At 42.9% G+C, this 16,519-nt stretch overlaps 1 protein-coding gene across 1 annotated transcript; it reads left to right on the plus strand.

The window, feature by feature from the left end:
• The first annotated feature begins 1,710 nt into the window (after window positions 1-1,710).
• On the plus strand, window positions 1,711-2,439 carry NGF (nerve growth factor). Its single transcript, XM_077839216.1, has one exon. It carries the CDS (start codon window positions 1,711-1,713, stop codon window positions 2,437-2,439), a length of 729 nt encoding a protein of 242 aa, XP_077695342.1.
• The last annotated feature ends 14,080 nt before the right edge of the window (window positions 2,440-16,519 follow it).

Below are 16,519 nucleotides of genomic sequence, written 5' to 3' on the forward strand. Positions count from 1 at the left end.
TTTAAACTACGCCTGGATTTCATTCTGCAGACCTTTTTCAATAACATCTCTGTTGAAAAAAGAAAACTCTTTAGAGATGTTGTGAACCATCTGACTTTAATTTGAGTTGGAGAACTGGAGGTTACTCGTAGACTCACATGGCTATAGTGCTACTCCCACCTCCAAATTCCATTTCCTTACACAGACGATGCCTGTGTAGCACAAGCCGAATGTGGGAAGAAGGCAGCCTCAGGCCCTACTAAATGAGGCTAGGTTTGGAATGGTGAAGATTTTCATTCCAGCAAGACCTGCCTCTCTCTCCAACATTCAGTCTCCACCTAATCCAGTCTGGTCACTGCGCTGAGAATTGCTAAAGTGGCTCTTGGCCTCTCTCTCTCCCCTTATTGCAGGGACTTTCGCATCACTACCGTCTTCAGTAACTCCTTCCATTTGGCATCTTCGGCTCGCTTCTTGAATCCATCAGACCATCCAGTCCTGCACAAACTCAGCTGGTTAGTTCTATCCAGCTCTTATCTCAGATATCAGTTTTCTCATAGGCTCCTGAGTTTTCCATGAGATCCTGGTTTTAGCAAAAGCATAAAACACTAACTAGTATTCTAGTAATCCTCCCAATTTTAGGCTAGGGAGAAAGACTGAGCAGAAAGGGGCGGGGGGAGCTTTAGTAATAAGTGATCCATGTCCAGAAAAATATTAAAACATTATGGGAAATTAGAGCTAAATTGCAGAGTTTGAATTTTCCCCTGTGAAACCATGTTTGTCCAGTCAGTGCGTGCCTGCCGGACATGCAGTGAAATCCAAAGCCAGCTGAAACATGTCAGGCAAAATGAGACACTGAGACAGGGGAGGAGTCTGGCTTCATAGTTTTTGTTCTGTTTATACCCTGTCTCTACTTATTAATGCTTCGCAGGGGAAATTCAATGTCTGCCCTTAAGTGCAATTTCAGATTATGTTTTGAATGTCTCTCTTATTCATAGGATGCCCACTACTGATTCATTACCTAACACACGTCTGTGTTGCTTGATGCAGCTTTCACTGTCACTGGACTTGTGGCATAACGTTGTTCTTGAAGAATTTTTAGAAATTGATTTTACATTTTTCCACACCCAAACAGATGTGCATATTCTCCAGTTTCCAGAGCGACAAGCCCTGGCCTTGTTTCTCTATTCAGTGACGTCTGTGGAACTTGAACTTGATCATGACTGTCCGAATAAAGAAGGGTGTTTCTCTACCCATAACTCCCAGTGCTGTGCCCAAAATGGCCCCAGAGTGGCAGTAGCCATTGTCAAAGAGCTTGAGAAAAGTATCAATGGAGATATGTACTCCAGAGAACACCTTCTTATCCTATGGTCTCCACATTAATAACCCCAAACAAGTGCTTCATATACAATGTTCTAATAACAAATACCAAAGGAATTAATTATAATCCAGCCATTATTTCCTTGGATTCCTACTTTATTAAGCACATTAGTGCTGGTTGAATGAGCTTTTCTGGAAGAACATCTGGGACTCACATGAATACCTGATGAGATCTGTATGATCAGCATTACAGTACTAAATATCCAGCAAAGTCATTGTCATTAGCAGCATTAGATCAGTAAACCCCGTCAAGGTCAGAGTGGGCACTTTTCATGTAGCACAAGTGCTTTCGGTTCACGTCCGTGTCACTTGTAGTAACCCTCAGTTTTTGTTTCATTCTAGGTGCATAGCGTAATGTCCATGCTGTACTACACTCTGATTATAGCTTTTTTGCTCGGCATACAGGCAGCACCAAAGTCAGAGGACAATGCTCCATGGGGGTTTCCTGCAGGACCCACCATTCCAAATATCCATCGGACTAAAGCAAATCCCAGTCCCAAGGCAGCTCCACACACAGCCAATCATCACCTTGCTGGGAAGGTAGACAGCAGAGAAGCTGGACAGGCAGCAAACATCACTGTGGATCCAAAGCTTTTCAGAAAGAGACGATTCCGATCCCCTCGGGTTCTGTTCAGCACGCAGCCCCCTCCAGTGTTAGGGGATGGACAGAACATGGAGTATCTGGGCAGTGCAGATTCTCTTAACAGGACTATTCGAACCAAGCGGACTGCTCATCCTGTGCTGCACCGGGGAGAATTCTCAGTTTGTGACAGCATCAGCATGTGGGTTGGGGACAAAACCACAGCTACTGACATCAAAGGCAAAGAGGTGACAGTGCTGGGAGAGGTGAACATTAACAACAATGTTTTCAAGCAGTACTTTTTCGAAACCAAGTGCAGGGACCCTAAGCCAGTCTCCAGTGGGTGCCGGGGAATTGATGCTAAGCACTGGAATTCCTACTGCACCACCACGCACACCTTTGTCAAAGCACTGACAATGGAAGGCAAGCAAGCAGCCTGGAGATTTATCCGAATCGATACCGCCTGTGTGTGCGTGCTCAGCCGGAAAACAGTGAGACCCTGAGATGGAACAAACACTCATGCCCACATCCTCCCATTCCCCCTACCTCAGCCTGTAAATTATTTTAAGTTATAAGGACTGCATGGTATATTTATAGTTTATACAGTAAAGAAAGAACCTCGCTATTTATTAAACTCTTTTGGAAACTCCTTGTGTGTTGTGAACTTAATTTAATGACATAACAATCTTTTGGAGAAATGTTCATCTCAGCCTTGTCAGTCACAGAGCTTGGCCATTAGAGTACTGTGAAAAACAAACATTTTGCACTTTTCATCTCCCCCTCCCTACTCTTTGCCACAAAAAGCCAATCTTCACAGGCAAAACCTGCCTTTTTGGTGTGAAAATGTGGCTTGTTCCAGAATGCTATGTTCTTCTCCAACTCATGAAAGCGTGAAAAAAACCCACAGAAATATTGCTGGTTTTACCCCCCATTCTTCTAGTCAGTCATAGGATCCTGTGACCTGTTGGTGCAGTGTACAATAGTTTTATACCACTATGGATATTTCAGAGTAAAATTCTCAGTGTGCCGGAGAAAACTGCCCAATATTTCAATGATGAAAATAACCAGCTCTAAGTTATGTTGGAGAAAAGAAGACTATGACTTCGCTCAAGATGCAGATTTTTGTCTGATAATGGTATCATTTATGAGTTGTACTAGAGTGATGGGACTAATGATGGTTTTAATCAGAAATCTCTATTTCCGGGGGTGTATACCTTAACTGTAGGCATTCACTTAAAGCTGGATCTTGACGACAGTGCCTTAACGTGGAGCGAATGATAGAAAAAGATCTTTTGGCCATATTTCAGTAAGAATGGTCCAAAAACCACCCTCCCATTTATGACAGGTTTCAGAGTAGCAGCCGTGTTAGTCTGTATCCGCAAAAAGAAAAGGAGGACTTGTGGCACCTTAGAGACTAACAAATGTGTTAGTCTCTAAGGTGCCACAAGTCCTCCTTTTCTTTTTCCTCCCATTTATGGTTTCTCTGCTCTCACTCTCTTGAGAGCACTACGGTTTATAGGCCTGGTGTAGCTGCCAGCCTGAGGCCTGTAATGTGTGTTCCATCCATTGCAATCTGAACAAAATCTATAAACCTTCCCATTGTTTCCTTTGGAAAAGCAGCAGCTATCCCTCCAATAAACTGTTTCAAAACAAGTATTCCAAGGTGTCTGGTGTCTGCCAAGCCCTAGAGGATGAACCCATCTCCCAACTTTCACCACCTCACAAATACCGTTATTTCCTCTAAAAAACCTCCCTCATTGTTACCTGGCCTATACAAACAGCGAAGATGGACAGCAGCTTTTGATCTCTTCACTCAATTCTTCACTTACAGAGACATTGATGTTTGCACTGAAGGCCGCACATTGTCTGAAACCAACCCCAAACCCATCCTGTCTCACTGTCTTTTCACTAAGCAGGAATAACCTAAAACTAGACAAAATATTCTTTTTATTAAAATAGTGCCAGTTGGGCTGGCATCAGGAGGCATATATCACAAATTCTGACAGCCCATTGGGATGTACTATGTAGGGTGACCAGACATCCCAATAAAATCGGGACTGTCCCGATTTTTAGGTCTTTGTCCCGCATCCCCCATGTGTCCCAATATTTTCTCCGTTTAATCTGGTCACCCTAGTACTATGTATCCCGGCCTATCAGTCTGAGCCACCTTTGGGCTAGTTTATCACATTCAAGCAGGAGTGTTTTCAGGCTTGAGAAGAACAGCAGTAAGCTACTCTCCAGTCCCCTCTAGTGGCTGGTTATAGTGCAGAACAGAGGCACCAGATTAACGTTTTTCCCTCTCAATAGCAAGGTAGATGCAAAGTTTGCATGTACAGCTGCTAGGTAGAAGGCTGGTGGAGGGCAGAATCATATGGTTCTCACTCTGCCCTGTTCAAAGCCTCCAGAATCATTAATTCTTGCTCTGGGGAGGGATGTACGTGAAACAGGCACATTCATGGTGTGATGGATAATGGTGCAGCCCCCAACTATGCTGGGAATGTGCTCTTAACAGTGGCAACCTCCTGCAGATCAGCTGAGGAGTAATGGAATGAGATGCCACCTGCAGAGCAACTGAAGCAGAGAAATATCCAGAGTCGGAGCTAAATCCTGTGTATGCTTTTTGGTTGCAACCTTTAAAGGAGGGGGACCTCACAGCAATGAATGATGTTACATATTATGTGTTCTAGTCAGATCTTCTGCCTTACCTGAGAGCAATGCAGTTAGCAAAGAATAAAATCTCTGTATGTCTTAGCTTTTCATGGTTTATCAAAACTCTGCCATTATTTTACCATTGACATAACAAAACTGCAGCTCAAACATTGTCTCAAGATTGTAGTTGATAATCTGAAACATGTGTAAGACCTGGAGTCTCTTCAGAGAGTTGTGGAACTCTGAGATAGGCTTTCTTCTGATTGCAATAGGAATCTGGGGAGCTGGCATTCTTTCCACAATCAGCCCACTTGCAGTTCTTTCTGTTACTCCTTAAAACAAATTCTCGCCAAGGATGAGATCAGTCCCAACAAAGCTCAATCTAGGGGGCCTATAGTTGCTGATAAAATAACCGTCATCATTATTATAAATCTTGACTTTGATTAAAATTTCCACTAGTAAAACATTCAGCTATTCCATGTGGTTTTGCATATTTTTAGTGAGGGTACTGATTTATTACACCCAGCTTCTTGCCTCAGAGATTGATTGTGCTCCCACCACTGAGATTAGAATATTGCTTCATCCTTTAGTACAGAAACATGGCCAAGGAACTGTGCTATGTGTTGATGTCTCTGCCTTATCATCAGAAAATTCCCAGAGGGAATTTATGCACCTGGATCCTGACACTGTAGTTAACCATGGAATTCAGAATTCCATACTTAGTAGAGATAGCTACAAACACCAGCCTGTGACACTCAGAACTGCTAAGGCTACGCATCCCTATTCTCATGGCCTGGCCACTTTTCTCGTGACCCACTCTCCAGTGTGATGCATAATAGAGAAGCAGGTGTTTGGTAGAGTGATGCATGCTGCCCAGGGGACATGGCAGACTAAGAACATCTGTGGAAAGGAAAACGTATTATCCATGCAAATCTGTAATCTTTTGGTAATGTAAATAAAGGAAAAGTTTGAAATAAAATTAGTTGAGTTAGTAACAAAAATATTGCAATCTAACCTGGTATTTGTGCTTTCACCTTGAAGCAGTTGGCTTGGATAGCCACTCAATACCGCATATACGGTGCTGCCATCACTGAAACTGGATTTGTGAAGTTCCCCAGGGCAGTATTCATGTCATTTATTCTACTTTTCAGAAGGCAGCATGTTTACACTGTCATATTTAAAGAATGTGGTTTAAAAATAAAAAAACAATCTCAGTTATTCTTTAGTTAGTTGGCAACAACAACTTCCATGACCTCCTGCTTCCCATGCTTCAGAGGATTTATAGCCAATCAAGTGTCAGTGAGAGACATGATTGGGAAGTCACTAAAAAACTAGATGACAACTTTTCTTAAATTATAGTTTCTAGGAGATTGTCTTATTAATGGTGTGAGCAGGTTCCAACACAAAAGCTGACTGTCTGGAAGAAACATTTGCATTCACACTGAAATGCTTGTCTGAAATCTTGCCTTTTACAGGTCAATGGAGAAGCTGCTTCTTGACACTGACCTACAGAAGACAGAGGCTTGCATGACGCAGTTTGTGTATCTGTATGTAACATCCTACTGACCTGCCACTAGGGGGCCAGAAGGAAGGCGTGTATCAAACGTGGGCACTCTTAGTAAAACAAGACAAAATGCTGTAATGTACTGTCTGAAAAAAAGGCATCTCTGGAGGAAAAAGTCAACTTAATCTAATGAAAACTTTAGCTGGAATAATCTACACTCTTCAACAGCGGCAGATGTGCACACAAGAGACAATTGCCTTGTTATGGGTGTTTTCTCACATGTGTTATCCTAATTAGAGATCCAAATGCAAACTGCAGAATAGTATATGGATTTCTGACACGTCCTGGAGGGCTTTGGGCCCATAAACAATTGATGGAGACAGGCATCACTATAGTTTTTCTTCAGTGAAAGATATAATCGTGCTCCAGTATTGTTCGTGTTATTATGTAAAGGGAACTGTACCAACTTCTTTCAAACCAGCACTCTGACCTTGCAGAGGAAAAGAAGCCTGTTTAAGCATAAACAAACTGACAATTAGTTAATCTTCTCTCCTCCCACTCAATTCAGTGCTCAGGAACTAACATCAATATTGACCTTGGCACTAGACATAAGGAGTGAGCGTTGAGTTCTCATTACCTTCGTTCTCATTTTGTAGCAGAACCCGTTGACATATGAGTCCTTATGGGCCAGATGGGCCAGTGCTCCAAGCAACAGTAAATGAGGGCTAACACGAAGTGGCCAGAAGTTAGAGAAAAGGAGCCACAGATGAGTCCAGTTTGGATTTGACATGATGGATTGTGAATGCTAGTCATGAATACTAATTGCCAAAGGTGGCGTTTTGCACCGCTGCACCTGGTTAGGACTCTGACTCCGGGGAGCTGTGAACAGTGGGGCGCCTAGCTGCTCCCTGGCCTCTGCACCACTGTGCCCCCTGCATTCCGACATGGCCAGTGTAATAAGGGTGCTGGAAGAGACTGAACTTTATGGCCTGTCCTCAGTCACATGACCTGGAGCAGGGTCACAAAGGTCAATATCCCTGGAGGGCTGTAACCACTTGTTAGACACTCCATATATGAGAGGTGCAGTATACACCACGTCAACGGGTGGTATGTGCATGGTTTCAATATACATTATATATGTATATGTGTTGGGAAGTAAACTGAATATAGTATGCTCTTCGCACCATTCTGTTTACCCATGGTATGTATTCCACAACGCTGTGCAAAGCTGAGGTCAGCGTTGACGACAGAAAACAGGAAGCCTGTCAAAGCCGAGATCACGAATGGTGTGCCCTAGCACAGGCTGTACCTCTACACCCCACTGTTTGGAGTGTGGCATACAAAACTGGGCTAAGGGAAGGTACAGACAAGCACGTTAAGGAATTAGTGGGTTGGATCTTAGGTGAGCTATAAAGTGCTCTTTAACTTGTAAAAAGCCATAACATAAATATAAGTTGTTTTGTGGGAGGAGTCTTTGAAGCATACCTTCTGTGTAAGGTGAACATCCTGTGAGGCAAGAATTGCTTCCCAGACAGAGGGTATGTATGTCTCCTTTGTGTTTTGTCTTTAGATGGTAAATTTGGCTAAATTTGGTTAGTTGGTCTCTTGAACATTCTTAATAATGAACGCAAGCTTATTCAATCAGTTGGCTATACTATTAATCAACAAACTGACTCCAGCGGTTAGCTGCATGAGATACTTACAGCTTTGCCTGTTTGGTGCCAGTGCAGAAGCTGAGGACAGGGATTTTACTTCAGGCCTTTACTGGGACCCAGCTGCAACATTTCAGTTGTGATCCAGGGCAACCAAAAGAGCAAATTCATCACTGACTGGTACGCTGCCTTCTAAATAATTTCTCAGGTTCTCTCTCCATCTATTCCCAACAGATCTGACTATGTTAGTTTGAAGTTGTTTTCCTGACAGACTAAGGGAAATACTCCCAGCTCATTGTTAACATCACTGTCAGAATGTTTATGAGAGATAGAATAATAATGACAGACAGTAGATTGTAACATAATTATAATCTCTATAGATGATTAGCTGAGTGGGTAAGGCAAATATTGGATCTGAACAAGTAACTGCCAGTTGAGGATGATGATGGGAAATATTTATAAAACACTGGCACATCCACTTAAAGTATCCCCGGAGCAATTAACAAATCTGAGCTTCATATATTCTCTGATTTCATCTGATGACATCACCAAGTCACTTATATTCTTTCATGCTACAACAGCAGAAAAATCATTGTGTGGGTTCTGATTATGATCATCACTGTGTAAATGATTTGGACATTTCACTCTTTTTCAATCAGTTCACACAAAAGAAACCACTTGGGTAGCCAGGAGTCAAGTGCGAAAAGTAAACGTCTGAGTTATTTCACTAACTCTTCTTTGCTGCCTCTGGCATATCCTGTTGTCTTGAGTCTCTGGCGTTTTCAGAAACATTTTTGGTCAGGATGATCTTTATTTGTTGTTATTAACTGGAAAGAATTTGCACTTTGTAATCTCTCTTATTTCCCTTTCTTTTTTTAAAATTTCTATTGGTACCCAGAAGACCTTGTGATGTCACAGCCAGATACATACAATGTGATTACAGATGGAAATACACTGGAAAAGACACTATTTGTCTGGACGCAGGAAGCAAAGTGCCAGATGGAGAATGAGACTCACTTCTTTAAAGATACAGGATCACTAGATAAAACCATAAATATTAGAAGAACATTCAACCACTTCTGAACATATAAAAATGCATATTAAGAACTTGGACACATTTCTTTTCCTCTTTGACCAAGTGAAGTTAACTAAGGCATCCAGGAACTCAGTCGTGTAGAATAGGAACTCTGTACCATATATGTCAATCTCTAGAAAAAAAAATTTGACAAAATCCAGAAAGTGGTGTAGACATCAGATGAGATAAACTGGCTGTATGTAGAATGTGAAAGCCTTCTCTAAGTGACTTGTCTGCCCTTTTCCTTGTAGCAAGCTATTCTCTCATCAGATCCAATAGTGCTACTCACCAGCATTATTCCATTGGCTTACAGGAAGTCGGCAGGAGAGTCTGGCTTGATATGTCCTTAGCTGATGTTCACTTAACAGGTTTCTAAGGTACTAATGTACTAAGTACTAAGGTACTAAAAACTAATGTTTTTATTTTATTCCCCAAATGATTGTTTTTGAGTACAAGAAAACCCCAACTTATGATTCAATAAAATTTCTTTCTCTGATTGACCTGGCTGGGATGAGACACACTTCTTGTAAATGCCCTCTGCCGCTTGGATGTTGGCTCTGATCTCTCACACATAAGCACGGCCCTACCAAATTCACAGCCATTAAAAAATGCATCACGGATCGTGAAAGCCAGTCTCCCCCCCGTGAAATCTGGTCTTCTGTGTGCTTTTACCCTATACTACACAGACTTCACGGGGGAGACCAGCGTGTCTCAAACTGGGGCTCCTGACCCAAAATGGGGTCATGGGGTTATTTTAGGGGCATTGCGGTATTGCTGCCCTTACTTCTGTGCTGCCTTCGGAGCTGGGTGGCCGGACAGCAGCAATTGGTGGCTGGGCGCCCAGCTCTGAAGGCAGCGCCCCGCCAACAGCAGCATAGAAGTAAGGGTGGCAATACCATGCCATGCCACTCTTACTTCTGCAGGGCTGGTGGCAGTGTCTTTGCCTTCAGAGCTGGGATCCCGGCCAGCAGCCGCCGCTCTCCAGCTGCCCAGCTCTGAAGGCAGCGCCCCGCCAGCAGCAGCGCGGAAGGAAGGGTAGCAGCACCGCACCCCACCCCCTACAATAACCTTGCGACCTCCGTGCACAACTCCTTTTTGGGTCAGGACCCCGACAATTACAACACTGTGACATTTCAGATTTAAATAGGCATGAAATTTATTATCTTAAAAATCCAATGACAGTGAAATTGACCAAAATGGACCGTGAATTTGGAAGGGCCCCACACATAAGCAGCTGTGAGGGGGACATGGACGTAGCCTGGACGTAGACGTTAAGTCACTAGGTTATATTTTTCCGCTGTGCTAAATGTTTGTCTTTGATTAAGAAAGAAACAAACCAAGGAAAAGAGCTGACATTGTTCTGGTTCAGAACAATTTAATTAGTGATAAGATTTCCTCTGCTGAGCTTTCAACATATTAAATGCCATTGTGACAAGTATAGCTTACGGGCATAAAACATTATATGATGTTTAACAAGCTCTTCCTTCACAATATCCACCAGTGCTCCTGCCTATCAATGAGATGCAATTTATATAAATAAATCCTTCCTCCTGGACTGTTTTCAGATCAATTTCGGCATCATAAATGCAAGTAAACGCAGTCCTGGGCTTCAATAATCACATACAACTTTTCTTATAGGTAAAATACAAAGGCTGAATCTACTGTCTTCAGCGTTAGCAATGTTGGAGCTAGAGCTCTATACTGAGCGAGTTCGCGGATGACACTAAACTGGGAGGAGAGGTGGATACGCTGGAGGGCAGGGATAGGATACAGAAGGACCCTGACAAATTGGAGGACTGAGCCAAAAGAAATCTGATGAGGTTCAACAAGGACAAGTGCAGAGTCCTGCACTTAGGACGGAAGAATCCCATACACCGCTACAGACTAGGGGCCGAATGGCTAGGCAGCAGTTCTGCGGAAAAGGACCTAGGGGTGACAGTGGACAAGGAGCTGGATATGAGTCAGCAGTGTGCCCTTGTTGCCAAGAAGGCCAATGGCATTTTGGGATGTATAAGTAGGGGCATTGCCAGCAGATCGAGGGACGTGATCGTCCCCCTCTATTCGACATTGGTGAGGCCTCATCTGGAGTACTGTGTCCAGTTTTGGGCCCCACACTACAAGAAGGATGTGGAAAAATTGGAAAGAGTCCAGTGGAGAGCAACAAAAATGATTAGGAGGCTGGAGCACGTGACTTATGAGGAGTGGCTGAGGGAACTGGGATTGTTTAGTCTGCAGAAGAGAAGAATGATGGGGGATTTGATAGCTCCTTTCAACTACCTGAAAAGGGGTTCCAAAGAGGATGGATCCAGACTGTTCTCAGTGGTACCAGATGACAGAAGGAGGAGTAATGGTCTCAAGTTGCAGTGGGCGAGGTTTAGGTTGGATGTTAGGAAAAACTTTTTCACTAGGAGGATGGTGAAGCACTGGAATGGATTACCTAGGGAGGTGCTGGAATCTCCTTCCTTAGAGGTTTTTAAGGTCCAGCTTGACAAAGCCCTGGCTAGGATGATTTAGCTGGGGATTGGTCCTGCTTTGAGCAGGGGGTTGGACTAGATGACCTCCTAGGGTCCCTTCCAACCCTGATATTCTATTATATAACTTTTTAATACATATTGTTTATTGAGGAAGTCTGAAAGAATTAGAATAATCCAAGATACTAGCAATTCACAAAATTATCACAAAAACCTCAATCCACATACACCTTCCCAAGCTATACACCACATTCCCTTTGTTTCTGCTGTATGCAGAGGGTATCTGGGACACTGTGATCTGTACACAGTATTTTCATGATCTTCAGTCCATCATGTGAACTTCTACAGCATTTCAAGACTCTTTTGTTCAATCCAGATGGGTTGGAGGGTTTGCAGCCCTTCCACCAGGAGATGCATTGAGTGTCCCACCAAAGTGTTTGCATAGATGGGAACTTGGAGAGAAGAACTTCTACATGTGAGAACCACAGGAGCTGTGTTCAGTGTGAAGGGAGTAGTTAGCAGGCAGCTTCTCATTTCACAAGAGTGGCCCAGGCATCCACAACTTGCCATTTCCTGTGTGAGATGTAGGTTTTGTGCATCTAGTTTGCTCGATTCTCTTTGGGAACTGGGTTATTAAGATGCCTGTCAGGATTTCAGTGACATTTGTAGAGAGTGAGATAATTAACTGCCATTAGGCGTGTTTGGATTGTGTTGTGTCTTGCTTTTTTCTTAACATCAGTGTTACAAACATGAAAAGCCAATAGCAATATAGAAGCCACTTGAAGCCAATCACGGTTGCTAGGAGGGCTGTGAATCAGGCATGTGATTCTGAGTGGAGATGGGTGAATTATTTCTTGCAAGAGTACCAAATTCACCCATAGATTCTGAGAGAGAGAAAACAAACCAACAAACAGAATATGCTCCGTCTCAGCAGAGTGGAAGTGACCTTCCTGGCATCACCTTTAACCAAGCACAACACTAGACACACTGGGATGAAGAATCCAGCACTGCTCACTAACTGGACTAAGGGGTGAAAGTGTAGATTTTGCCATAGGGAATGCAGTTCATTCTCCTGTAGGATGGAGTGGGTGAGGATTATAATCAGTTTCCATCACCTAACAGGGGACTCACTGTCTCATCACTGCTGTGACTAAATGGGTTTCTGGAGTCTTTGAAACATGAAAGGGTGAAATCCTGTTGGATGAGTAATTACTGCTTTGCTTACTGAATTGATGCGAGAACCTGGAACACCAGAAATCTCTTTCTAACATTCCCACCCCACAGGCAGGTTATGGTTTATGAGGTCCTGCTCAGACGCTTTTTATTGTTATTACAGTACAGAGGAAGTTCAACATGATCACAGCCAAGAGTCCCATTACAAGACAAGAGCCACTCATACCCTAAATACTACCTCCACAACCTGTGTGTACCACATTGGCTTCTCCCTTATTAAATTCCTCACACTCATGTGATAAAAAGAAATGCTGTTGATACCAGACCCTCAGCTGGCGACTCTGTCACAAGCTTCAGTTTCCCAGAGCAGTTATATAAGTTGCTCAATAGTGAATATAACAGCCTCTTCACGTCATGTCGGAATTACTGTACATTGGATTTGTGCTTTCCCCTGATTAAACCCACTGGCTCCTGTGGGAATTTTCGTATAGTTATAAAGCAAAATATCTCTAGTGTTGTTCTCTTGGTGTTTGTCCTGCAATAAAATTTGCAACTTCGGCACCTTTCTACACTGCTGTTATGTAAATGATGATGATGATTACGATCTTAGATAGAGAGGCTTAGATAGAGAGGCTGGTTTTCCAAGAGCAGGACCTTGTGCACCAGAGGTTCATCTCCTTGTGTTCTTTGTTCCATGGCAAACCCTGGGGATGAGTCAAAATTCCTTGGATGAGATATGGTGCCTTTAATCTTTCACTAGTGCTAATAGCTCCTGTAAGGATTGTTTTCCACTATCCCATTCAAATGCAAACTCCCTCACTTTTCTGTCACAATGGGAACATGTTCCTTGTAGTCTTCCCAAATGTTTAAAAGTTTGCATTGAGTATTTCCTCACTGAATTTGATATTTTTAATTAGTTTTGAAGATTTCCCTCACCCCTTTTTGCAGAAATTAGGAGCTAGGAAGAGATCTCAGGACTTTACTGTCTTAGTAGGTGCAGGAAAGTCATAGACATACTACAAGTAGCATGTGATGGGAACATCACTGATTTTACATTTCATTGAAAACCTTGGTAACAAGTGGTTCCTGGGCCATGCCTGCCAAAGACCAAAGGACTTGTGCAGGGATGATCTAGAGGGTTAAATTTGCTCTCTCCACAAATAAAAAACCACTGAATTAAATGGTATTATTATCACTTTAAATGCAAACAGCTCTTTACTTACAAAATATTAGTTTTGACAGCCTGTTTAAATTTCCAAAACATCTGTGTCCGTAACTCTTGGAAAACACTTCCTCCAGAGCCCATCTACCTCAGGCTCTGTCTAAAGCTGCCAACAACAGAAGGAAAGAAGCAGTGCTTGTAACTGGGGCTGTATTTCTTAGGATTAAATACACTCAGCAGTTCCTTATTCTGTTACAATTGTTCTCTTTATTTCTTAAGGGATCAGGGTTGTAGATGCTTGTAGAGGGCAGTGTGAGAGGAAAGCTTGCTCTGCCATGACCCTTGCTGTACCTATTTTTAGGATACACCAATGACTTCAGTCTCTAAGACTGCTGATATTACACCTTTTACCAGCCATAAACTGACTTTGGAAATGTATCTGCCAAAAATATTTCTGTGTAAAAGGCAGAGACCAGAAGGCAACCTGAATCGCTGCCCAGGTTCCACCGGGAGAACTGAGGCAGCAGCCCCTGCTGGAGCAAAGCTCACCTTGAGCAGAGTGGCAGGACTACAGACCCCATTCTGCCAGTGACCTGGAGCTGACCGGCGTGGCCTCGACTAAGGCTTCTTTGGAATTCCAGTTGGAGCCTAGAAGTGCTCTCTCCAGTGGAGGGTGGTGGCAATATTGCTGTTTGCCTTCACCCAGGGGTGAATCACCACACAAGCACAGCTCCGTCTGTGATGATGAATAAAATCCTTTGTCTTTTCCCCTTATGATTAATGATGCCTTCCCCTCTTACTCACCTTGCACATCACTGAGCATGCTGTCAGCACTTAACCAACTTAACACAAACATTTGCTTTACAGGCCTGTTTGTATCATCGACTTGTCTCATTTCTTCTTCTCTGGTCAGTGCTGACATTTCTCAGATTTGAGAATATTTTTATTGATGTTTTACAGCTTGTTGTCTGCTAAAGTGAATCTCTGAGCATCTCCCTGTGTTGCTGGATAGAGACTGGTGCCCTGCCCTGTGAGAATGAATGTGGAGCACTGTATCTGAGAGTGCCAGAGAACCGTGGGCTTAGTTCACATTGTATTTGGCTTCTCCCTTGTGGAACATGTTTGGGTACCTGCCAACCTAATTACGTGAAACTTGGCCAAGCAGTGGAGCAGAGATGGGGCCCCCTGTGGAGAGCTAGAATTGGATACTTCATTAAAATGCTTCTCTACATCCCACACACCTGCCTGCTTGTTTTATACTGGTGGTGTAATCCTATTATGTGGCGATCAAGGCAGCTCAATGGGATTAAACATATTGAGCATCCTCTTACACTGTGCAGACAGCTATTTCTTGTTCTTGGCTAGGAATCTTACTCACAGTCTCTTAGCTCCTTACATTCATACCCACTTACAAGTGGGTCAGAATCTTGCTTATTCCTTAGGTGCCAAGTCACCCTTTTAAGTGATTAGCCATCAAAACAGAAGGAATGCGATGCCTTGTCCCGGATGCCTTCCCTCTGCCAGCACTAGAGTGTGAGCACTGCAATTCGCTTTGGCCAATAAGCAAATCATTGTGCAAACTGGTGTTTCACTATATAATACTTTTTAACCACTTTAATTGTTGAATTATATTCAGTGCTGCCTAGAGGATCCAAGTGTGCTGCCTGCATTACATCAACTGCATGGGATCGCCTCTTTTTCGGTATGACTTTTACATGGCATAATACACATGGTAGGCCTTTTCCGGCAATTATACAGTCCCTACCCAAAAGTTTGCAATCTAAATTGGGGCACAACTTGACAAATTATTCATACAATTGTAGGGCTAAGGGGAGTGAGTTGGGGAGTAAGACCAATAAAATTGTGATAGCTTTAGTTGGTGATGAATTTACCACAGATGCTCTGAGATTCGTCATGGATTGCCTGTGTGTTGGCTGCATGCTACTGATCACATGCATCTGGGTTTTTTTCTTATTGAATCATCTTTTCATTTAATTGGGTTTTGTGCAGCTAGTACTGGAATTTTTCAGACTCTGGGGATGATTTAAGCAGCTGAGGAAAGGAAGGAATGTGCACCATCCCAAATCCCTTGTGAGGGAAGATCCATTAATCAATAAATATAAAAACCTTCATTATTGTCTCTAATTATGACAGGAGCTGCATGATTCAGGAGTTTAAACTATGTTCTGACTCACACACTAAAGGAACACAAATGCAAATACATCAATGGGCTACTAGCTAATCCTACTCAAAAGTAAGCAGTTCAAAGTTATGGTCCCCACAGCAATTGTACTTCCCCTACCCCTTCCCTTGTGCATATGCAACATTCTATATTACTATTTGCAGCTTTAACTTTAGTGTCTTTTAAATATATGCACAATCTGGCTGTTCTGGGGTGCTGTTGGAACCATCTATTTAAATTAAATCACCATTAATGCTCCATTAATTTAATTTTGCATTTCTTTGGGGGCGGGGGAAAGCTTAAAGAAAGAGAAATGGAAATGAGATAAAAAGATGGAAATGTTAGTAAATCACCTGACTGTGATCATTACACTGTATATGCAGTGCAGTTTGGCATGCTGTGTAGGGCCCAGTGCACTTAAGGGAACAGCCCTTAGAACACCTCACATTGGAACTGGGCCCCTTTGGATGAGTTTTAAGGTAGCTAATGGGAACTGATGTGTTGAGCATGGGAGGCTGTGACTGGCTGTGTTAAGAAAAGAGGAGACTGCATGTGCGCACAATATACTATGTTCACTCATTTACAACTTAAATTCATAACCAGTTTTTTTCAAGCAAAGCCGTACTCCTCACTAAGGACAATGCACTATCTATGCCAACCCTAACGTTTTAAAATTTAACTTGTTTCTGAGTTATCCGTGAAAAAAATGGCCTCT

Source organism: Eretmochelys imbricata, chromosome 21 (genome assembly GCF_965152235.1).
Source record: "Eretmochelys imbricata isolate rEreImb1 chromosome 21, rEreImb1.hap1, whole genome shotgun sequence".
Lineage (NCBI taxonomy): Eukaryota > Metazoa > Chordata > Testudines > Cheloniidae > Eretmochelys > Eretmochelys imbricata.

Coding starts and splice junctions, on each gene's coding strand:
- NGF (XM_077839216.1), top strand. CDS start 1,711: ATGTCCATGCTGTACTACACTCTGATTATAGCTTTTTTGCTCGGCATA.